Source organism: Antennarius striatus, chromosome 21, assembly GCF_040054535.1.
Source record: "Antennarius striatus isolate MH-2024 chromosome 21, ASM4005453v1, whole genome shotgun sequence".
In the NCBI taxonomy this organism is placed as follows: Eukaryota; Metazoa; Chordata; class Actinopteri; order Lophiiformes; family Antennariidae; genus Antennarius; species Antennarius striatus.
Genome location: NC_090796.1, coordinates 1,237,105 through 1,262,500, shown reverse-complemented (window position 1 = coordinate 1,262,500; position 25,396 = coordinate 1,237,105). Strand labels below are relative to the sequence as shown.

The following is a 25,396-nucleotide window of genomic DNA, read 5'->3' as shown; positions in this document are numbered from 1 at the left end:
AAAGTCTGTGACAATTAAATGAACCCTGACTTAAAGTTACCCACGGATGACGGACGAGGAGTGGCCTCTCATTTGCTAGATAAAGTTTTTCGACGATACGCCTCAAAACTTAAAAATCATAAAAGTGAGGGACACTGTAAAATGAGTTAGGAAAGGTAAAAAAAGATTGTGATGGGGCGCATACTCTTATTTTGAAAAACTCCTTTGAAGAGTGGCACAAGCTATACAAACTGTATATAGTTATGTTAGAAGCCTATGGAAACCTTTTTGGAGCTCGAAATCAATTTGATGAGCAATTTTTCTTTTTATGTGCATTAAAATATAATTTTTCCATTTCCGAATTTGACTGTGTGTGTCTATTTTGCCCTAATATGTCAATAAAATAAGTTATAGGGAAGTAAAAGCTATCTCTTCATATAGCTGAAGTTGTGCTGGAGATAAACATTCCAAACATGGGTATGTTAAATCATTTTTAATGTGGTATAGAGAGACAAATATCAAAGGTACCAAAAAACAGCCAAAATAGGATTAAATAGCAGCCAGTAAGTCAGAAGAGAAAAAACTGAAAATGTTTCCCACATTTCAGCACCTTTGGGAACTCCTGATCATTTTAACTTAGTATTTCTAACATTCAGCCCTTCTTTCTTAGATGTCTCACTATATGCTGATGATGCGGTGCTAAACGTCACGCTCCCTTTGCTCACAGAACACAACATAAAACCACACGATGTTCTGCCCTCGTGTCGCTCAGCGTGAACAAAGGTGTTTCAGTGGAAGGTCTTCTGTCTTACAGTCTGTGTGTGAAACAAGCGGCGCTGTTATCCTGGAGGCAAACGCTCTCAGGAACTCTGTGTATCGTTTGATAGATTTTGTTCTGGTGCATCTGAATGAAACAAGGTGACAGAAAGCAAAGCAGAGACAGGAGTCAGAAAGTACCTGTTTGTTGGTCTCATGACTCAGAGACTGTCTGTATCCTTCACCTTTTATCTCACCCACTCACCCATTCCTTCCTCTCATCTCCCCCCCCCCCACCCCTGACTGTCTATACCTCCACACGCAGCTGCCGGATCAACCGAATCCTGGAGTCTCCGCGAGGTAACGCTCTGCTGGTCGGGGTGGGCGGCAGCGGCAAGCAGAGTCTGACCCGATTGGCTGCCTTCATCTCCAATCTTGAAGTTTTCCAGATCACCTTGAGAAAAGGCTACGGCATCGCTGACCTCAAGGTGGGAGCACGATTCCACACCCAGTCGTGTTATACACCGCAAGAAAACACCATCTGTGCACCTCAGTTAGTCTCGTATTCACTGCTTCCTACAACTACAACCACATGTGAATTTAAATATGGAAGTGTGTTTGTCCCCACACAGTTTTCTCCCCTAGTTTCAGTTCTCAGACAGACCCTACATCAGTGGTCCCCAACCCCCGGGCCGCGGGCTGATACCGGGCCGTGGGTCAGTCGGTACCGGGCTGCACAGAAAGAAAACAGAACCTACTTTACTTCTGTTTTATTTATTATCTGATTCTCAAAGATTTTTTGTTTTGGAAAATTGCCAGATTCTATATGAATAATTCTATATGCGCGTCAAGATGCTTGCCTCGGTCACATGACCACCTTCTCAAAGGGGCCGCTCCAGCCGCTAACACAGAATACATCACCGCCAAAAGAACAACGAGGCAGTCAAGAGACTCCAACATCCCGCGACACGTAAACATGTTATGAAGATACTGCTAATAAAGTTCATACACATTGGATTCACGTTTATTATTATATTTAGAAAAAAAAAAGCAGTATTTAAGCTGGTCAGGTCATTTTATGTGACATTAAACGTATCTGTGGCGGGAAAAAGGTTTGGGAGCACCGCCCCACCTCACAAACTGGTTCTGTCTCGTTCTCTCTCTTCCTGTCCCGTCACCCAGGCTGACCTGGCGTCGCTCTGCATCAAAGTTGGCGTGAAGAATATTGGCACCGTGTTCCTGATGACAGACGCCCAAGTGGCAGACGAGAAGTTCCTGGTTCTGGTCAACGATCTGTTGGCGTCGGGTAACAGCAGGCCACGCTAATTACTACATTTCATGTTTTGCGAGACAGAAATGATTCCTAGCAGTAAATCCCTGTGGAGACGCGTGTGAAGCGTTACTCATCAAATACAGCACATTCATGTAAAACAATTCAAGCACAGCTGAGCTTTGCTTCTCGGTTAAAGCTTTTTGACACACGTTAAAAAGCTTTCATTTACATCCACCATTTATATCGTATCATCACAAAAAAAAAAATGTTATAACTTCTACCAGCAACCGGATCGGGTTCCAACTGCACTGATCCTCAAAAAATTAGTCACAACCCCGATTCCAGAAAAATATGAAATATATGGAAATATAAAATGTGTAAATATTACAGTGTTTTCAATCAATTTTGTGCATCTGTGTTTATGGGGATTGTTCCCGTGTTTTTTGAAAAACTTGTCCATATTCAGAGCAGAGATTGCCATTAAAAATGACATCTGAGGTTAGTTAGTTAAAATATTTTGAATGGAGGACGGGGAATTTGTGTAAAAGTAGAAGGGCAACTCTGAAGCACTTGAAAACCCAACAGGAGGAGTAATTTACATAAGGTATTAGATGTAGCTGGGAAAGTAAAAGTTTAACATTTCCATCCAAAGTTAATGGTGATGCATTCTGGTAGTTTTTAGATACTGTATGTGTCATCATTAGTATTGATCTGCTTCTCCTTGCTCCTGCCAGGCTGTGGAGGCTGTTAGGATAATGTCATTCTCTGCATTAGCATAAGCCTTCTGTGTGAATTCCTCCAGCGACAACCTCTATTAACATACCTACATCTGAAATAACAGTGGTTGTGGCATTTCAGAACCTAACAAGAAACAAGAGAAAGTTGTACAGTGTTATTTACAGGAAAGGTGAGATGATCGTTTCGCACCATCTTGGTGGTTTTCCCAGCAGTAAAATGTGTGATTTGATTCATTCAAGGAGAGATCCCTGACCTGTTCCCGGATGATGAGGTGGAGAACATCATCAGCAGCGTGAGACCAGAGGTCCGTGGCTTGGGATTGATGGATACAAGAGAAAACTGCTGGAAGTTCTTCATCGATCGGGTTCGCAGACAGCTCAAGGTGAAACAGAGAGGAACAGCGAAACGGTGCAGGACTGAGTTGTTTTTGTTCTTTAGTATTTCACTGCTAACCATCCAGAAAGTGTTGGTCTTTTCTTTTGGGGAAGTTTACAAGTATTCTATAGAATTTGTCACTATTTGATCTCCATCTGCTCTCTTAATACAGCAATGTCATGCTGCCTCATATTCAAATTTACTATTCCAGACCAGTAAAATAACCCAGACTTGGATAAACATCTGGCTTATAATGAAGATTTTGTCCACACCTTCTTCTCTTCTGACATTTCCAGATGACCTTAATTTAATTTTTTTTTTAATTTTAATGAATTTAAATATTAATTTTAATTGTAATTTTTAATTTAAATTTAATTTTAAATTTAATTTTCTCTTCTGACATTTCCAGATGACCTTAATTTTTTTTTCTTTTTTTTTTTAAATTTTAATTTTAATTTTAATTTAATTTGTAATTTAATTTTCTCTTCTGACATTTCCAGATGACCGTAATTTAAAATTTTTTTTTTAATGAATTTAAATATAAATTTAAATTTTTAATTTAAATTTAATTTTTTATTTAATTTTCTCTTATGACATTTCCAGATGGCCTTAAATTTTTTTTAAATAATTTTTTTTGATTTTAATTTAATTTGTAATTTAATTTTCTCTTCTGACATTTTGAGATGATCTTAAATGTTTTCTAAGTGACTGGACGTTGCTATAAATCAACGGCAAGAGCAGAAAAGTCTTGGTTTAGCTCCGGATAATTTCACCAATGTGTGACCACTTTGGTCCCCCTGGAGAGGGAATCCAGGGGGCAGCTGATGCTGTCATTATTACAGTGTTCACCATCCCCACCGCTCCAGCCTTCCTGTGTGGGAGAGTGAATAAATAGGAGAGGTAGTCCCATGGGGGCAGACACATAAAGGATGGATTTCTAACCTTTTGGCTCTCTGCCTTTCAGGCTGTCTGTCTTTGAGGATGGCAGGGGCACTTTCCCAAAAGTGTTGGTAATCTATCAATTGGTAATCTATCAATTCAGCATGTGAGCAAGGAGGGTCTGTCTGTGCGTGTAATTTAGAGGTTTCCAATCTGCCCCAGAGACAGATTGGAAAATACATGGGAAAACTTCATTACTACGTGGGAAAAATAAATATAATTAATAATTATCTTTATTAGGTAAAATCACTCTGAAAAACTTCATGAATTTTATTTTTAATTCAGAATTGTGTGGGTAAAATGGGAATGGATCAAAACCATGGAAAACAAATTAAATAATGATTTTAATTAGCTCGTGGTTTAATGTTGTGGCAAACATCTTATCCCGTCTCCAAAAGCAACGTATTTGCACACGGTCCCTATTACAAATACAGTTCACTCATTCATTCATGTTCCTATCCACTTCTTCCACTGCCACGGGTCACAGGGCTCCAGTGGACTTACGGGCGAGAAGCGGGTAACACTCCAGACATGATGCCAGAGTAGGCATGAGTACTCAAGTAAAGACTAAAAGTAATGAATCCTGTTTATTATATACGGGAGTACACTGACATACAAGGAACTGGACATTCGAGTTTTTGAGATACAAGCCGTCGCTCGGTCCATATTTTTGTGTAAATCCGAGATACGAGCTGAGCTTCAGGACATCAGCGTGAGTTGGCGGATGGATACATCAGCTTAAGACCGGATCTCGTTTTCTTTAGCAAAGCATAGATGAAGGTTGTGTGTGCTCGTGACTTTTGCGTCTCATATATACTTAATTACGCACAGGTAAAGTATGCATGTCTATTGGTTTGTAAAAATATCTCTTTTTCCTAATGTAGAGGGTTTTTTTCTTTGCCATGGTCAAATAGTAAATTGGCTGAGACCACACAGCTCCTGGGATGATGAGGGTACTCCAGTACTGTATGCTGTAATGGCTTTTATTGCTGCACTGGATCAGTTACAGACTGCAGAGCGTCCTAATCTACATCTCTCCACCAGTTTAATTAAAGCCCACTGATAATCTTACATTGTGAAGACATGGGTTCATATGAAAGAAGTGACAAGCAAAACAGGCTGTGCAAATGTTCAGGAATGACAAGAGGAATGTAGAGAATAATATCCTACGTTGTCTCTTTAGTCCAGCGATGTTGAGCATCTGCTGGGTTTGTCTACATCCCAGCTGTTTGTGTCCAGCAGTGAATATCAGTCTGATGCAGCCACAGCTTAATTCACATTTGCTGGAGGGTTTATTTGCCTAATGATGTAGCTGCAAATGATAAATTCATAGTTTTCATTCCCCTCCTGACCGTGAAGAAGTGCTAATCAGAGCGAGAATCCCCTTCCTTTAATATTTTCTGGCTCGAGTTGCCCTCAGAGAGGAAAACAACTACAGTCTCGCTGTTTATGTGACATCACACACGCTTGTGTTTGACCTTTTCTATGTGTGTGTGAATGTGTGTGTGCACTCCAGGTGGCCCTGTGTTTCTCCCCGGTGGGTAATAAACTGAGGGTCCGAGGCAGGAAGTTCCCTGCAGTGGTGAACTGCACGGCGATCGACTGGTTCCACGAGTGGCCACAGGAGGCGCTAGAGTCAGTCAGCTTCAGATTCCTGCAGGAAGTGGAGAACGTCGAAGTGAGAAGCGCTCAAACTTGAATACATATAGATGTGAAGCCACCCACAAAAATCATGTTCACTCTAAAAATGTAATTTAAAGGCCAGCACTGTGACACAATAACTTAATAATTTTAATTTGACTTTAATAACTTTAATTTAAAGGAGCAAGACTGGAGGCCCTGGAAATTAAATTTGAAGCCTACACTTCAGAATTTATTGTTTTCCAACCAAATCTGCACGGTCATCAGATTTTAATGTGAAGTAACTGTTAAACACAGATTTTCATCTGTTGTAGCCCCAAGTGAAGGAGTCGGTCAGTAAGTTCATGGCGTTTGTCCACATGAGCGTCAATCAAAAGTCCAAGGAGTACCTGGCGAACGAGCGGCGCTACAACTACACCACCCCCAAGTCGTTCCTGGAGCAGATCAAACTGTATCGCAGTCTGCTGGCTCAGAAGAGTAAAGATCTCACCACCAAGATGGAGCGTCTGGAGAACGGGCTGCAGAAACTCAACAGCACCTCCGCTCAGGTACAGCACCCCCCCACAGCATCCCTTTATGATCGGGTTTCTTCATACATAATTGATTTTCTAGATTAAGCTTCCCTGACATTCGCAGTTGAACTTGAAGATTCATTTTTGACTTGGGGAAACAATCACTGACAAAATAATCTCACCACCAGGTCCTCTTTTATTGGCCGTTCTGTCTGAATGGATTTTAAATAGTTTGAATCAAATTACATTTGTGAAAACAGCACGGCTTAAATGTTTGACCGTCTATCCTGTCTCAGCCTGTTAGGTGGATGGATTTTCAAATTTTAATTTGTGATTAAAAAAAAAAAGACAGAATTAAGTGTTTCATATTTTATTCATTGTAAATTAACCCCTACGACCAAAGACCTTGGAACGCACCTTTTTCCTTAAATGGCTCCTGATTACAATATAATAATTAGAGGCACTGTCACTATTTGATTAGTTCATTGCAACTCTCACTTCCTGTCACCAGAAGGATATTACCAAGAGAAATAAATCATTCCTAGCTCTAATCCTTTCCTACTTTAATAATATATCCATTATAATTATCATTGAGTTATGCTTACAGTTTATAAGCTTTATTATGTGTCCGTGACCCCAAGATAAACGTGCTGAAGTATGAAAATGAGCTCATGCAAGAACTGTTACTCAGCATGGTGGTGTGTTGGTAGCGCTGTCGCTACCAATGCTAAATTTGGATTATAATATATTTCTTGTTCAGACCATAAACAAAAAGTGTCTGAACTACTCGTATGTTTAGGAATGGGATTTGTGTTGAAGCCAACTTATGTCAGTAACCGCCTCATTTATTTTGATCACCTGCTTATAATCACTCACATCTGATGAGTGTTAGATAAAAACTTTGGATCCTTCATAAAGCAGAAACAAACTTTTACTTTTTGTCCTTCGTTTACTCGGCTTTGAGAAAATGTGCATTTGTATCATTTCCTGCTTCCATCTGTAATGACACACCTGGCTCCATTTGTCCAGATATTTATCTCCATACCTTTGCAGAGGAGAATCATATGAATTATTCAGACGCAGCTTTTTTGTGTGAAACGGCTGTAATTATAGGGAGGCTATGACACCGTTTAAGATCATGCAAAACCACAGGCAGACACTCACATTTACATAATGTCACCCTTAAATACTGTGCATCGGAGTGTTTTTGCATAAACATGCCCACACGTACCCGCCCGCACAAAGTCACATACATGCCACAAGAACACACCACATCAATGCGTTTGCTTTCCAGAAACAATCCTGTTCATATGTTCTCTGTCACCTGTTTACTGCAGGAACAATTGAAACACACATCACCTATGTATGCCATAGGTGATGTGTGGTAATTGAGGAACCTTGTAATTAGAGAGCACAGCCTAAACAACAGCAAGAAGCCATTAAAGCGCCCAGAGATTGTTAGAGCAGCCACACAGAGACCGCAGCGCTATAAGAGCTGTTATTTAACATTCTGTACAGGAGAACCAGGGATCACCAGGGGCTGCTGTGGTCATTATAAACTAGGGGGGTTAAGGCAATAGGATGTGTGTGTGTGTGTGTGCGTGCGTGCGTGCGTGCGTGTGTGTGTGTGTGTGTGTGTGTGTGTGTGTGTGTGTGCGCGCCCTATGTGAGTCTATGAGTCATCTAATAGAGCACACACTGGTTCTGTCTTGTGGAGGTTGTCTCCCACCTCCGGCTGCTGCTGTGAAGTAAAACGTCTCCTCAGTGAGTGTGTACGAGAAGAGGGTCGGGAGACGCTGCAGTGCGCTGAATTTATATATATATACATATACATATATAAATATACATAAACATATGTACATATATGAAAATATCTGGTGCACATCCTATGAAGACAATCACAAAAATATACATCCCCGAACCCGAACCCGAACACTGAGCAGTAAAACTAATGCTTAACCTGAAAATGATCCCAACCTAACTGACACACACACACACACACACACACACACACACACACACACACACACAGCATGCACCACGCATGAGTCATGTTATATCAGAAGGTAGTGACGGTAGGGGGGGTGGAGTCGGTAGTAATGTTAACATATTAGTGATATAAACTGAACTGGTAATAAAAAGTTAAAGCAAAAGTCCAAAAGAGGCAGAAAGATAAAATACTTGAATTTGTAACAGTGGTCCTATGAATACTAGGTAGTACTCTGACAGACAGTATCTCTGGATGGCAGTACAGCGGTACCTCTACTTATACAATTAATCGGTTCTGGAAGAAATTTCGTAAGTAGAGACGCATTTTCCATACAAATGCCCTAATCCGTTCCAAGCCCCCGAAAATTCAGACACGTTTTATAAAGCATAAAAATGCATCAAAACTTTAGATTATTACACGATAAATGAGAGTTATGCATAACGTAAGAAACAAAGAATAGAGTAAAGAATGTGTGCTGCATTCCTCAATGCACTTCTGTGTATTAAAGAAACACTTAAAAGAGCTTTAAACAGTCTATCAGAGTGTTTTAAAGGTAATACAGAGAGAAGGTGGTTTAATATCAGTCTGGGGAGGGTTCAGAAACGTTTAAATTACACTAAATAATGAAAGAGTTTGTCATTATATCGCAGAATTTCATTTTTTTGTGTGTGGTTCCTGGAACACATTAACAGTGAGTAAGGAGGGATCGGTGTCGCCGTGTTGGAGCTTTTATTCTTGTCGTCTCACCAGTAAAAAAGTAAAAAGGAAGATGTTTCCCGTTTTGAAGTGACTCAGGAACACACACGTGTGTGTGTGTGTGTGTGTGTGTGTGTGTGTGTGTGTGTGTGTGTGTATCAGACACACACGTGTGTGTGTGTGTGTGTGTGTGTAGCAGACGCACACAGCGGCGGCTCAGATGTATCGACGATCACCTGTGCCTCCCACCAATTAGTGCATCCTTCTTCTCCCCTCTCCTCAGCCCTCCCCCGTTCGCCTCCCCCCCACCCATTCATCATGTTGACGACTCAGTAGGTGCTCTTCGAATTTTTTTTTTTTTTGCACAGAATCTTCAGAACCAGAGAGGACCCGCTTTTCCCTTCCAGCATCATTTCCTGTTTGTTAATTAGCTGAAAGACAAGCGTGTTTTTATTTCCCCGGTGCACCATAGTGACGGCGGCGGACAGCCGTGCCCGGCCCTATTAGTTGGGGAGTTATGAGGGGTTTGTAACGGCTTTAATTTCTGCTTACGACCATCCTTGGTCTGTGTGTGTGTGTGTGTGTGTGTGTGTGTGTGTGTGTGTGTGTGTGTGTGTGTGTGTGTGTGTGTGTGTGGTTTTGTGCTTGATAAACTCTTAAACCAACAGGCTTTTTTTTTTTTTTACTGGGTATACGTTTCTTGAACGTCTTTATCTACATGACCAGATCAGATTTGTTCTAGTAATGTGTTGAAGGTCACACGGAACGATCACGCGGGGCACACAACGCTGCCCACAGACGTTTAAGCCCTTTGTGTAACTCTTTTGTTGGACTTTATCCTCTTTATTGCTTTAAAGTGGACAGGAAATGTTTAGGTTTCTCAAAAATGGCCATTGAGCGGTTCAGATTGACAACATCCAACAACAGCAAATGATCAAGCCTTCAAAAACCACCAGAGATTCAATTACATGATAGGAATGGATTTGTTGGCTCCCATAATATGCACCCTGAATACCACTAACCAGGTAATGAGACTAAAATAGACGACTCAGCGCCACACCCACACATTTGTCGACTAATAAATCGTTAGTTCTTTCACACCTTCTCATTTAATCAGCAACGTTTTGCGTGTTTAACTTCTAAATTTGATGGAACATCAAAGAAATTTCTATTTCCATGGAGATGAAAATATTGATGATAGAATTTTCTACTTTTTGCTAAGTCAAGCTTAATTCTGTACTTGACTTTGATTCATCGGAGTTTTACCTTTAACAACTACTTATCAAATTATTTTGATCTACAGAATATAACCCCACGTTAGCCTTCATTCCTTGTTTTATTTTCACTGAATCTATTTGACACGTTACCTCAAACGATGGGCTGTTTAAAAGCAAACTACATGAAGTCTTCTGTTTAATATTATTCCACTAACTAAATCCTAAACAGGGAGCTAAATGCAAACATGGAGACGTGCAATTCAGGTTTTTTAATAATTGAAAAAAATTGACTGCAGATATTTTATCAAGCAATGGGATTATTTTTTGCCACTGCAAATATCCAGTATATAAACCACATATTAATCTGAAGTTATATTGAAATTTTGCCAGTATTATTAGGATTTAATTCAAAACAACACATAAAGCATTCATGCAGCTCAATAATGAAACTTGGCACTGTGTCTCTTAATTATAAAGCTTAACTCTTATATTATTGAATGTTTGGGCTGGTTTACGCCTACATATGAAAATACAATTAGAGTTAGTGTAAGAATAAGAATAGATTGAGGTTTAAATATGTTCATTGTTCATTGAGAACACGCATAAATATACACACACACACACACACACACACACACACACACACACCTACGGGCAATCTGGGACCGGCCAGATTTCATTTTGGCGTATTGGTGTTGATTTTTATGAGATTTCATCCGTCCAAATGTCCAGCCTTGATCCTCTTGACCTCCTGACCCCCGTCTGACCCTCTGACAGGTGGACGACCTCAAGGCCAAACTGGCCGCTCAGGAGGTGGAGCTGAAGCAGAAAAACGAAGACGCTGATAAACTGATCCAGGTGAGACTGAACGGACTACCGGTGAAACGCCTGCAGGTGAATTAGAGCGTGCTCAGGCGTCTGCCGCTGGTGTTTCCAGGTGGTTGGGATCGAGACTGAGAAGGTGTCGAAGGAGAAGGCGGTGGCTGACGAAGAAGAGGAGAAGGTGGCGGCCATCGCTGTGGTGGTGAGCGGGAAGCAGAGAGACTGTGAGGAGGACCTGGCCAAGGCGGAACCCGCCCTCCTGGCTGCTCAGGACGCCCTGAACACCCTCAATAAGGTCTGGAACTTTCTGAGCCCTTTGCTGTTTTATTGATCTGCTCCATTCCACTCTTCTCTCTCCATTTTCTTTCAGTGGGGGGGTTGTGTTCCTTTCCTTTCATTTCATTTAGTTTTCCCCAGCTTCACTAGAATAACTTATGTCCACACAAGCCTTGAACTGTAAAAAAAAGAGTATTAAATCACAGGATTTAGTCGGGTCTTTGCCAAAATAATATCTTCTCTGTGTTCTGCGGGGCTTTTTACTTTATCCTCCAATCCCATGTAAGTTTACGAGCAGCCTGGGGGGATTTTCAAAAACACCCTCAGTGTTTAAAAGGTGCTCTCTGTTCAAACAAGCAGAACAGACGGTTCAATCACCGCTCAGAGCTCTCTAAAGACGCCTTAATTAGTATTCTCTGTTGTATTCTCAAAGTCAGCACAGGTTCTTCTTTTATTCTAATCCTTCTTCTCTGCTCTCTAATACGGAGACGTACGCTTTTGCTTTTTTAAAACTCTTTCATTTTTATTTCTACTTGTGTGTCAGAACAACTTGACGGAGTTGAAGTCGTTCGGTTCTCCGGTGGTGGCGGTGACCAACGTCACGGCGGCGGTGATGGTTCTAATGGCGCCGGGGGGAAAAGTCCCGAAGGATCGCAGCTGGAAGGCCGCAAAGGTCATGATGGCCAAAGTGGACGCGTTCCTGGACTCTCTGATGAACTTCAACAAGGAGAACATCCCAGAGGCGTGTCTGAAGGCCATCCAGCCCTACCTGCAGGTGAGCGCTGTCGTCAGGCGTGTTCATTAAAACACTGCTAGCGGTGTGTAATATCTGCTGCTCGGCAAACTCATCTATTAAGTTATAAATTTAGCGTGTGCACGACTGTAATGACAGTAGCACATTATGGCTGTCGCTGCTCCCCAAATGACAGCCAGAGAAAATCAACGAGTTAATGAAGCGTTACCAATTTAACAGTCGTTCTGATTATGAAGTTCAGTGGAGTGGAAATGGAAAAGTGTCTGCAGCAGATAAAATACACTCCAAATTCACACAGATTCTGTTCCCAAACCGGTTATGCATGATATGTAACCGAATAACTTCATCGAGCAAGAATAGTTATAAAATATGTTGTTTATAACAGATTATCTGTTATAAACACATGTAGTAATGTAAACATTGAAATCTAAAAAGAAAAAAGAAAAGTTTCACACTCAGACATCCTAATACCCCAAATTAATTTAAAAAAAAGAAAGTATTAACACTTTTTTTAAAGCCTGAATCTCTCCTGTAGCCTCTAACGTAATGAAGGGAACTGGATGCTCAGAACAAAGGTTGTGCAGTAGAACCTGGAGATACGAGCTGCTCCACAAGCAGGTTTCATGATACGAGTTGTTTCTCCGTCCATAGTTTTGTTCAGTGTGCAAGAAAAAAATCAGAGATACGAGTCAAGCATCAGCACAACGCCGCTCATTGGTGGACGGACACGACATCAGTGAGACCGCATCTCGTTCTTTACCACGTGTTGTTGGGTGGATACGACATCAGTGAGACCACATCTCGTTCTTTACCACGTGTTGTCGGGTGGATACGACATCAGTGAGACCACATCTCGTTCTTTACCACGTGTTGGCAGATGAATACGACATCAGTGAGACCGCATCTCGTTCTTTACCACGTGTTGTCGGATGGACACGACATCAGTGAGACCACATCTCGTTCTTTACCACGTGTTGGTGGATGGACACGCCATCAGTGAGACCACATCTCGTTCTTTACCACGTGTTGGCGGATGGATACGACATCAGTGAGACCGCATCTCGTTCTTTACCACATGTTGTTGGGTGGATACGACATCAGTGAGACCGCATCTCGTTCTTTACCACGTGTTGTTGGGTGGATACGACATCAGTGAGACCGCATCTCGTTCTTTACCACGTGTTGTCGGGTGGATACGACATCAGTGAGACCGGATCTCGTTCTTTACCACGTGTTGGCGGATGGATACGACATCAGTGAGACCGCATCTCGTTCTTTAACACGTGTTGGCAGATGAATACGACATCAGTGAGACCGCATCTCGTTCTTTACCACGTGTTGGCGGGTGGATACGACATCAGCGAGACTGCATCTCGTTCTTTACCGCGTGTTGGCGGATGGATACGACATCAGCGAGACCGCATCTCGTTCTTTACCACGTGTTGGCGGATGGATACGACATCAGTGAGACCGGATCTCGTTCTCGTTGGTGAAGTAAAGACGTAGCTCGTGTGTTCTCCTGACTTTTACGTTTCTTTTCATACTTTACACTAATTCCCCCACAGGGATTAAAATTAGTATGTAATTTTTTTTTAATTAAAAAAAATTATAATTGTTATGTAACTTATATATATAATTAATTATGCATCTACAGTATATATTATATATAATTAATTATGCAACTATATACTATAGATAATTATACATCTATTGATTGTACAAGCTGTACAATCAATAGATGTACAGCTTGTACATCTATTGATTGATAAAAATGTTTTTTACATATGTAATTTAGAGGGTTTGGGACTTTTTTTTTTCAAGGCTTAAAATGATTTCAGTTCTCTTAAATGGGGACTTAGGAGTTGATTGACATGGGAGCTGAGGAACGGATTAAACCCGTATCTGGAGGTATTACTGCAGCTAGATGGTTTATGCAGTGTTTTGACTTCCTTACTTCTTATTAATGTGACTGTCTTACTGTTACTACATGCTGAGCCTCTTTTCTTCTGTGGTAAACGGGTCCAGTTCTTCATGTCATGTTGGCCCTCGTGTGGAGAACCCTGCACATTTTCATTGGATGTGGTCCCTAAACACAAAGTGTGCAGCACACTACATGTTTAAATATGTTAGAAAGATGACTGGCGTGATCTCAGTGACATTTTGACGACAGGACAACATGGCAGCATGTTTGTTTCTAGTCGTCACAGCAGGTTTGATCCGTGTTCCATTATTTGTCCTGTTGCTCATCTTCATCTCTCCAGGATCCTGACTTCCAGCCAGAACTGGTGGCCTCCAAGTCCAACGCGGCGGCCGGCCTGTGCTCCTGGGTTCTGAACATTGTGAAGTTCTACCAGGTTTACTGCGAGGTGGAGCCCAAGCGTCAGGCTCTGACTAAGGCCAACTCTGAGCTGGCAGCAGCTCAGGAGAAGCTCACCGCCATCAAGACCAAGATCAATGTAAGCCAATGCTTTTCTTACTGCCTCCCCCAGGAAGGACGTGAGTGGCTGGTTTGTTTGTTCGCTTTGCTGGATGCTGACGATGCTTTGACTACAATAATAACATCATCTGAACACATCAGAGTCTGAGCTTTGTCAGTGTGATCCAGAATCTTCAAATTTAAAATGCTTTACTGATTTATTGTTTGTTCAATCGATCAGTAATAATGATGCAGACAGACCTGAAATCAGAGATGTAGCTGAGAATACTCTTCAAAACGTACTAATGTAGATCCTGAAAAAATAGATCCTCCATATATTCCATAAACAGTAGAGAAAGGAAATATTCTCTTTCCTAACCTTTTATTGTCTTTCTTTTTATTTCTTTGACAGCGAAATAATCCGACATAAGACTGTCCTAAGAGTTTATTTGTGAATACATTTATGATAAATTTCCTGCCGAACAGAACGAGTGCTGGGAAACGCCTCAGTGACTAACCCCACACACTGCTGTATATCAAATACTTCACCAAACCCAGCAGCTTTAATAATGGATGCTACAAAATTAAATAAAAACAACCAGGCTGTGAGACAAGTAGAAACGCAGGATATGAATTATTTTATCAAAGCTTGAGTGACAGTTGACACATGAGCTCTGGTGGTAATATATCACCGGCTTTGAATCAATACAAAAGCTGGTCTAAGTAGTATTAAAAGCTTTTACTCTTCATTAATCTAGAACCAAATCCATCAGCGTTAAACCGTATTGATAAAAGCAGCTGTAAATAATTGTTTCTTAGTGGTGTTTTCCATTCAGCTCACCAGAGCCCCGGCAGAGAGCGGCGCTCAGGACGCCGCCGCTGACATCAGAGCCTGCAGAGCGCAGAGCGACGGTCTTAATAAGATCCAGCGTGACTCCTCGCTGTCATTTTTCAGCCTTCAGTCACATCGCTTGAGCAGAGTTCTGGAGCCGAGGGGAATTAGGAATCCTCAAACTAATCTACTGAACCTGTTTGCCTCACCGCCGATTAATCCTGTTTGTCCTGGCGCTAATTGGTTCCTTATGCCAAATGAATCCATAGTGGAGGGAATGATAAGTTTCACCCAACTTTTCCCAACTTTCTTTTAATGTAGGGACTTTCTTCTATTGCTGTTCTTTGTCTCTGAAGATTCCTGGTGACCACGCTGCATCTTAACCAGAGCCAGTTTCCCTCTGCTTCCTGTTTCAGCACCTTAATGAGAACCTGGCCAAGCTGACGGCCAAGTTTGAGAAAGCCACCGCCGACAAGCTCAAGTGCCAACAGGAAGCGGAATCAACGGCACGCACCATTTCCCTCGCCAACCGTCTGGTGAGGAGGGTCAACAGCGGGGCAACGGAGCATCATCTACCCCCCTCTCACACACAATCACACAATCAGAAACCCTCACGTCTCTCTCCTCTGCCCCGGCTCCTCTCCCGCTCACACACATACAAACTTGTGCTTACAGATGGATTTCCACAAACTATTTTCATCTCTGCTTGTTAGTGTCTGTTTCCAGGATGCACGCACACGTAAATCACACACACACACACACACACACACACACACACACACACACACATCCGACGGTGTGTGTAAATCTCCTGCTGACAGCAGCGCAACTAAAAAGATGGGTGTTGACACGGTTAGCATGATAATCTAAATTATTCAGAGGATGTTTCAACAGGTCTGACAGGAGCAACGAAAGGACAGGAAGTGGAGCTCATCTGCTAGTCGATCACAGATATCCATGCTAATGCAGACAGCGTGCTCCAGTGAGCAGCGCCTCCATAAAGCGTGCAGAGAAACTGAGTCTGTAGCAAAGTTTAGAAGACATAAGAGATAAAGATGAGCTCACAGATCGCTGAGGAGAAACTGGATCGGTGCACTAAAGAGTAGAGGAGCTGTTCATGATCAGGGGGGGAGACAACAGAATGAAAACTAATAAAACAGAGACTGAACGGTCCTGAGCTGCTGATCTCCTGATGTTCATGAGAAGATAAAGTGATTCTTCAGTGGTTCTTCTGCCTCTTCTGTGTTTCAGGTTGGAGGTTTGGCTTCAGAAAACGTCCGCTGGGCAGAAGCTGTAGAAAACTTCAGAAAGCAGGAGCGGACTCTGTGTGGGGACGTCCTCCTCATCACCGTCTTCATCTCCTACATGGGATACTTCACTAAACATTACAGAGTCCAGCTGATGGAGAACACATGGAGGCCTTATCTCAGCCAGTTGAAGGTATGGAGATCCTATTAATAATGTATTCAGTTAAAAGTGTGAAAGTGTGGGACACCCCAAGACCTGTCTGCTTGTATGAATGAAACATTAAAGGAACAGTTCACCCATAAATGACTTTTATTTTACGTTTACCCAGTTCATTTTTTAGCTTGATTGTTCACTACAGCTTTTATTCTAAGAGTCAGAATAAACCCTCAGAGGCGTCATCCTTACTTCCCATCAGTTTTCTGTGAGTAGCTAATGGATTATGAAAAACCTGCTTGTGCAACAATTTTGATTGAGAACAATTGAAGTCTGTAGTAATTTATTTTGTTAACTTCAGCCATGATTTGTACAGGTTTCCGTAACTTTAGTGACATCATTCCAATTCCCAAAACCTGAGAATGAGTGAATCCTAATTCAATGCATCTTCTGGATCAGGCTCACTTAGATCATAAAGATGAGTTCAACCCATTCTTTGACTGAGCTCGTAAGTCAAAACACTCGTATGTCAAACATTTCCTCATTTAAAAGAACTATAATCATTTTAATCTATTCCAGCCTTTAAAAATAAAATACAAATGAAACAAAAAATCATATGAGAACATGAGAACAGAAACGCAAAAGTCATGAGAACACGTGAGCTACATGTTTGCTACACAATTGAGAACAGGTTCTGGTCTCAGTCAGTCTGCCCCAGGGTAGCTGTGGCTACATGAGTAGTCTACCATCAGCAAGTACGAATGAGGATTATTATTATTATTATTATTATTATTATTATTATTATTATTAGTAGTAGTAGTAGTAGTAGTAGTAGTAGTAGTAGTAGTAGTAGTAGTAGTAGTAGTAGTAGTAGTGGTAGTAGTATCCGCCAATACGTGGTAAAGAACGAGATCAGGTGTCACTGATGTTGTATCCATCGCCCCCTAGAGGTGGTGTCCTGAACTACAACTCATATCCACGACTTGTGTGTATGTCAAACAAAAATATGGACAGAACGACGACTTGTGTCTCAGATAACTGGTATGAGGAGCAGCTCGTATCTCGATGGACTGCTGTAGTCAGTCTAGATTGATTAATAGATCAAATAATCCAGCAGGATAAATGTGTGCTGTAATAACAGCAGTAAGTCTGGAGGTGATGAATCAGTTCATAGTCACCGTCTGACCGCTGGAGTCCAAGATGTTCACACGTTCTCTCTCAAACAGAACTGAGTTTTGAAGCCACTGAAACAGAAGCTGAATATTCCACTTGAAGACTTTACCGATGCAGCAGAAATGATTCACGTGGTCATGTGATCACCTGCCAGGTGCCGATCCCGGTGACACCTGACCTGGACCCTCTGACCATGCTGACGGACGACGCTGACATTGCGGTGTGGCAGAACGAGGGGCTTCCTGCCGACAGGATGTCCACTGAGAACGCCACCATTCTGACTTCCTGCCAGCGTTGGCCCCTGATGGTGGACCCCCAGCTTCAGGGCATCAAGTGGATTAAAACCAAATACGGGGACGGCCTGCGTGTCATTCGCATCGGACAGAGAGGGTAGGAGCGTTTCTGGTGAAGTGTGCACGCAAACATGCTTTGGATTTTGTTGAATTGGGGGGGGGTTGTCGTGTTTGGTCCCCGCAGATACCTGGACGCCATAGAGAGAGCGCTGGCAGCGGGTGATGTGGTCCTGATAGAGAACCTGGAGGAAACACTGGATCCCGTTCTTGGACCTCTGCTGGGCAGAGAAACCATTAAAAAAGGAAGGTAAAGAAAACTTTTACAGAAGTTCTAAACAACAGGGTTCACTAGGATCCGGTCTGTGCAGTACATCCATTACAGACACAGGACCATGTTCAATGGGCACAATATAGCGGCAAACTATTCATTTTATTATTTATGGTAATTTAAACGTTTCTGAACCCCCCCATACTGATATTAAACCACCTTCTATCTGTACTACCTTTCCGTGTGTCTCACGGAAGTCCAAGACTCACAGAACGTAGCGCACTTCAGGATGCCATCAGCCAATAGAATGCGTGTGCGGTATCACATGACTGTCTACCAAAAACCCACGATGAGGTGAAGTCGTCAGCGTTGATGCGCGAGGGCGCACTGTATATAAATATAAATATAAATATATAAAATTACATAAATGTTCAAGATATACATAGTAAAGAGTGATAAGATAATTTGCCCTTGGGGTAGATAAAGTGAATTAAAATTTAACATCTCATCTGCACACTGATGAGTGAGGTGATGGGGGGGGCAAACATCCTATGCATAGCAGGAGAGTCAACAAATGAGAAGCATTTCCACACATACATACTTTTTGGGGGGGTAACTGATGAAATGTGTTTTTTCTGTTGTGCCATGTCAACACCCCAGGACCAATCTTCCTCTTTTATTTGGTTTACTTTAATCACTCTCGTCTGTATTCCACATGCGGAGGCCAGTAGAACGCGTTTGGACAGGAGAACAGATAGGAGAACAGTCCGTTTGTCCTGTTGGAGCCGCTGCTGATGGAACCTGTAGATGATAAATGACTGCTGCTCCTGCTGAGTCCTCTGACCGTTTACCACCAGGAACAAAAGCCAGTGTGTTAGTAGTGTGTGTGTGTGTGTGTGTGTGTGTGTGTGTGTGTGTGTGTGTGTGTGTGTGTGTGTGTGTGTGTGTGTGTGTGTGTGTGTGTGTGTGTGTGTGTGTGTGTTATCCATCCACATATCTGCCAACACTTCAGAAGGTGTTGTTTCTTTGGGGTGTAGCGTTACCTTTGTCCATTCATCAATACGCAGCAGCTTTGATAAGGGGTATGATCCGTTCTTACTCCTCACAATCTGATGACTCGTGTCTGAACTAAATTTTACAAACTTTATTTGCGTATTTGTGGAGATAAAGAGAAACATGTGTTTTTGGAGCTCCACAGGTTTGCTGATTGTGTCACAAAGTAGAGAAACTTTTGAGGGCTTTTGTGTTTTTTCATGGTATTTATTGTCAGGCCATAGAATAAAAAGGATCAGATTCAAATCTTAAGTCCATTCAATGACCTTAACAAGACCATTTCCGGTCCTTGTTTCTCCACACAGATGCATTAAAATTGGAGACAAGGAGTGCGAGTACAACCCCAGCTTCCGTCTCATCCTGCACACCAAGCTGGCCAGCCCTCATTACCAGCCGGAGCTGCAGGCCCAGTGCACGCTGATCAATTTTACAGTGACCAGAGACGGTCTGGAGGACCAGCTGCTGGCCGCCGTGGTGAGCATGGAGAGACCCGACCTGGAACGGCTGAAGGTGAGGAGGTGGAGGCTGGGAGAAACTCCACCGCGTACGACTATTAAACAGCAGAAAGTATTTTTTTGACACGTCGTTTTTCATCTTGTACGTCGCAGGAATGTTAAGGTGAACCTGAGCGAACATAAAAGCCAAATCTGTCACACTATTAATGTTCCGTAAGGAAGCAAACGACCTTTATCCGTCGCTCTCATGACAACCCTCTCTTCTGTACGCCGTAATTAAAAAAAGAACAGAAGTCTGGTGTAGCATTATCCTGGTGTAGCGGCGAGAAAACATCTTCTGTCTTTAAACATCACAACAGGACTGACGCTTTGATTCTGGACCAATCAGCTGCTGCCTTTGATCAGCAGCAAACTAAGTGGATGTGTGAGAATTATGGGGCTTTGGGTCCGTCACTTAGGAAGATTGGGATGGTGCATGATGTATGTGTGTGTGTGTGTGTGTGTGTGTGTGTGTGTGTGTGTGTGTGTGTGTGTGTGTGTGTGTGTGTGTGTGCCAAACTCTTCTACTTCCATAATTCTGTCACGTTCATTAACTTTACACGCTGACTTTACCGGAGGATGTCGACAATGTGACCACGAGACTCTGCTGCTTTAAATGTTTTTATTTCTCTACCAAGTAAGATGATTAAAGGTGCGTCTGCACAACATATCCAAACTGGTACACATGCATATAGAATATAGAACAGTGTGTACGTCCAGTTCCTTCTAACCATTACTTTGAAAGAAACACAGGAGGAAGGACTCTATAAATTACAAGAAAAACTGTAAAGCTATGACCTTTAGCTGTAAAAACTATTGACAATTCTGAATTTGAAATGGTGTGGAAGGAGATATATTTAACAAGGTTAGCATATAGCTGTCAAACTTTTTTTTCCAGCTATGTCTCTTTACATGGTTGCTCCAATAAAAATACATATACAACATAAAAAATATAAAAAACACTAACATACAATAAGTCACAGAATATGCATTAACTCACATGTTTGTTGCAATTTGTCAAGCAACAGATTTAAAGCCAGTTTTTTGGCCTTAATTGATCGTTCAGGATTAGATTATCCTAAAATTATTTTTAAAAAATGTTTTAAATGTTATCTTCTCATGTACTTCCATCCTCGGTGCCTCCCATCACAAAACTTATCAGCATTCTTCCAAAATAAAATCCCTCATGTGTTGTTTTAATGATGCTGGATGAGAACATTGTTTAGCGCGTCGTTACAAACTCATCGATCCTGTCGATGCTCAGCCGGGTCAGTCGCTCAGCCTTTGGCGCCACATGGGACCGTCTGCATTCACTCTCCGCTCATTTATTCATGGCTTTTCTTTCATTTATCAACCATCTGTGATCGTAGAAGAGCTTCATCTAACAGACTGCAGCTCAGCTCTGTTTGAATCTAATAAAAAATGTCCTCATGTTAAAGCAAATTTTATTATAGGAGGCTATTTTACGGACCGTGCACAGACAATAACACCCTGATGTGTCCTCCTATCAAAGGGGAATGAAGCAGTCAGTAATTTATTTAACCAATTGGTCAAACAATTGTATGTCTTGTTTCTGCTTTCAAACTGATTAAATGATTGTTTACCCCAAAACGCGTCATTTAACAATGGGTGGAAATAAATGCTGACCCCCTTCAACTCATTCTAAGGAGAGTTTTGGGACTCTTACAACCATTAAAATGCTATGTGGAGCTTAGTGGGATATGCAGTACATTCATTTTATTTTATTTTAAATAATTTAATTTGATTTGTGCAATTCAGCATTTTTTCTAGCAAAAAATAAGGAATTAAAAAACAACCAGGACCAGAAGCATTCATGAAAGTTTGACTCATCCATCCAGCAGGACTCGAACCCGGAACCGCCGTGCTGTTCGGCGACAGCGCTACCCAAGTTTGACTTATCAATACCCTAAATGACTGACAAAATCCTAAAATATTCCCATTTGAACATCAGTGATTATTGTTTTAGATCCATGAAGAATCACCTGTAAAAGCAATAATCCAATAATCCCAAATCAAAAAAAAAATCAGATTAACGTTTGAAGCACTCCCGGTTTTTCCCGTGGTGTCACAATCCCCCCCAGTCCTGTTCCTCACACACTCATCCATTTATCATCAAACTCCAGGAATTGTGTAATTGTATATCGTCGCTCTGCTCCGGAGAGTTTCATCTTTTCCTCGTCACTTGGGCTCATTTGTGCTCCACACATCCACCTCTCCAGTGTGAAGCAGGAGGCAGACACCAGACACTTTAAGTAGCATTTTCCTTTAGAATGTAAATGGCTGTTTGTTGTGAGGACCTTTGACTGAGAGGAGCTTCTGTTCCACTTTGCTGATAAGCGTCACCAGCTGTAGCTTAAAGCTGTCATTGTCGGTCGGAGCTAATGGCTGCTTCTGCAGACGTCGTGCAGCTTTCAGGCAGCTGTACGGCCGCCTTTCAAGGCGTAATGAGCAGCAGATAGTTAGATAGTTAGATAACCACAGTATGGTCCACCGTCTGAATGTAAATGTTTGTAATTAAGTGAAAATCCAGTTGATCAAAGCCGCGGCTCCTAATGATGGCCTGTGCCGGTCTCATCGACAATCTGCTCGTTTCATGTCAGACGTTTGAAACGGATTGGCCGGTTGGTGCTGGCAATTAGAGAACACATTGACACACATCCACTGTTCCTTAAATGTGGCTCTTGTTAGTTGAGAGGAAAAGGAAAAAGGAATCACAACCCCCCCCCCCACCCCCTCTCCGTTCAGAGCTGACGGCGGCGTCTCCTCCAGATCAGAGCGGGAGATAATACTGGAACTCTGTTAACGGGTCACGCTGATTTACTCCAACACAATCCTATTTGCATTTTGATGGTTTTTTTTCTGGAGATGTCCTTGTTTACGTCGAGTCTCTCTTTGCAGCGCCTCCGTTCTGACCTGTGGACTTTCATGCGTGGCATTTTCAAATAAAGTGGAGAGAGAGGAAAACGACAAAACACTGGAGTTATTTTAAGCCTCGTGTCCCCTCAGCAAAAAAAAAATCCAACGGAGGAGAAGTGAAATGTGATTTAATGAAGCCTGTTTAATTAGCATTTCACTCAGATCGGAGGGTGAAGAAGAAGAAGAAAAAAAAAAGCTAGATGTGGAACTAACTTATCATTTTAATTAACTCTGAAAGTTGAAGGTGGTGTGACGGCGAGGGCTGTGGGGGCGGCGTACACCCCCAGCACCTTCATATCTAAACACCTTACACAAACCGTAGCGCTGAATGGCTTTGTGTTGTCAGTAAACAGACTGATAACAATCATCAGACTAATAGCGTAAGAGCAAATTGCTTATAGATGTTTGTATTCTCCGGGTGACTCCGCCATTATACCTTTAATGAGGTTATCACTGCTACTGAGCCGTAAGATGACTACCAGGTGAAAAAGCCCCCATTTAACCGAGTCCAGAAAAAGGCTAAGGAGCTTAAAATGTCAAGTTTCCTCTCAGAGAAAGCAAAAAGGGATCAGCGCAGAACTTTTCACCACCATGACTACCTCCGTCTGCAGGATCCTACATCCTGGTGTGTGTTTGCTCATCCTCAGACCTTTTGGTGTTAATGAGAACCAAAACGCTCCACTTCCCAAATTACCTTAACAGGGCATCTCTGTGGCATTCTGTAATCATTTTCCCCTAAAAAATGATAGATATAATATCTCATTTTTATCCCAATTAGGGGGTGTTCTGCTCGCTGGTTAATTGTTTGTTTCTTCCCAAGCAAGGGTAATTACAAGTGCATTGTGCCAGAGGAAAGCTGGTCATTAAAAACTGACTCATTACTTGATCTTGTTGGGGATGTTTTAGTGAGGGTGGATTTTCCCCTCAGGAGCCCAGAGTCTGGGTAGGAAGGTCACAGCTGACGCACGCAGGCAAACGTCCACCACCCCGACCGTTCTGGACTTACCCCTCACGGTTTGAAACACACTCATGTCGACGTCTCCCCCTTAAAAGGCCATGAATTCTATCATTTCTGTTCCTGTTCTGCTGCAGAATGAGTTCTATCATCCAACCCAGAGCGTGTGAGACGGAACAAGACGGTTCCTGTTCGTTTTAACAATGGTGTAAAAAAAGAACGACTGTAATAAAGAGAGCGATTAGACAGCGTGTTCTTTTTTTTTTTTAACTTAGTTTTTATTCAACAATTAAACCAAGGACAGGGAGACGTACACGCAAATGATGATGCAAATTAAAAAGCAGATACCATAATGTTATACATTAAATTGTATGAAAATAATTATTTAAATAAATAAATAAATACAACAACAACAAAAATTAAATTAAATTAAAAAACATTATATATACATATACATTCATACATAGAGTTGTATAGGTTTCATAACTGGTGTCCATCTTGACAGGAATTTCTCTGTTTTCAGTTGTAATTTTGGTGTAAGTTTCTCCATAATGTACACATTTTTTATTCTCTCTCTCCATTGTGTTATTCTGGGGGGGGGGGGGGTGTTGGTCCAGCCAAGCAGCCGTCACGCATTTCTTTGCGACCAATAATAGTATTCCTAGTAAATAAATCAAATCTTTATCATATTAGATAAGAGTATCCCCAAAATGACCAGCCCTGGATTTAAAATAATATCCATGTTTCCTTTCCTCTTGTATACCCCTTGTATACCCCTTTCCTCTTGTATACCTCTCCAGAATATTGAAAGTTTGGGGCAGTCCCAAAATATGTGTGTGAAGTCTCCTTTCCACATTTCCACATCCGCTCCAGCACAAATTAGATGGCTGACTATATTCTGAAGTCTTCCCATTGTTTATCTCTTATGATGATATTAGCTTCTGGTTCCCATTTCTCTTTAACCCCTAAATTACTGACCTTCGAATCCTGTTGTAGAGCCTTACATATTTTTGATATAATGTGTTGTTCAGTGTGTTCTCTTAATCTGCTCCCTGAGCATCGCCTTAGATCACAGGAACTTCATTCCATTGGGAACACGACCCCCAAAAAACCAAACACACACCCCAAGTCTCCCCAACGATTGGCATTAGGAAGGAATCACAATCCTCCAAACCCCTCAGCTGTTATCGGTCACCAAACCTCACAGCGGCCCACCCTCCTGTAATTACAGCAATCTAAAGGTCACAGAGGCATCTACTAAAGGAAACTCCAATAACAGAGTCATTATTGAGCAGGAACACGGAGCTACAAACACGTGATAATGAAGGACACAGCAGGATGAAGCAATAAAACGGGAACTTTGTTCTCCTGACGCCTCAAACGACGGCTTTGAAGAAAAAGTTTTTTTCCTGCTTGCACAAAGACAGAGAAATATTGTTTGAGTGCAGGGCTTATTATGGGATGGCCAGCACTAATCCTGATGTGATGCACACCTACTACTCTTCATCACTGAGTGGGGGGGTGGTTCATAATTCAACTGGTAATATCGCCTCGCACCTGATTCATAGCACAGACGAGATGAGTGCATCTGTAGTTCACCATCACG

At 41.9% G+C, this 25,396-nt stretch overlaps 1 protein-coding gene across 1 annotated transcript in view; it reads left to right on the top strand.

Annotated features, from left to right (window-relative positions):
- dnah9 (dynein, axonemal, heavy chain 9) overlaps positions 1–25,396 on the top strand; it is a 141,666-nt gene that overhangs the window by 82,043 nt on the left and 34,227 nt on the right. The window contains exons 50-63 of the mRNA XM_068304950.1: positions 1,061–1,223; positions 1,918–2,041; positions 2,986–3,128; positions 5,577–5,738; positions 6,016–6,249; positions 10,894–10,974; positions 11,054–11,233; positions 11,759–11,989; positions 14,230–14,424; positions 15,633–15,752; positions 16,468–16,656; positions 17,945–18,180; positions 18,268–18,390; positions 19,710–19,914. Of these exons, the coding sequence (XP_068161051.1) occupies positions 1,061–1,223; positions 1,918–2,041; positions 2,986–3,128; positions 5,577–5,738; positions 6,016–6,249; positions 10,894–10,974; positions 11,054–11,233; positions 11,759–11,989; positions 14,230–14,424; positions 15,633–15,752; positions 16,468–16,656; positions 17,945–18,180; positions 18,268–18,390; positions 19,710–19,914 (2,386 nt within the window). The remainder of the gene's footprint in view (positions 1–1,060; positions 1,224–1,917; positions 2,042–2,985; positions 3,129–5,576; positions 5,739–6,015; positions 6,250–10,893; positions 10,975–11,053; positions 11,234–11,758; positions 11,990–14,229; positions 14,425–15,632; positions 15,753–16,467; positions 16,657–17,944; positions 18,181–18,267; positions 18,391–19,709; positions 19,915–25,396) is intronic.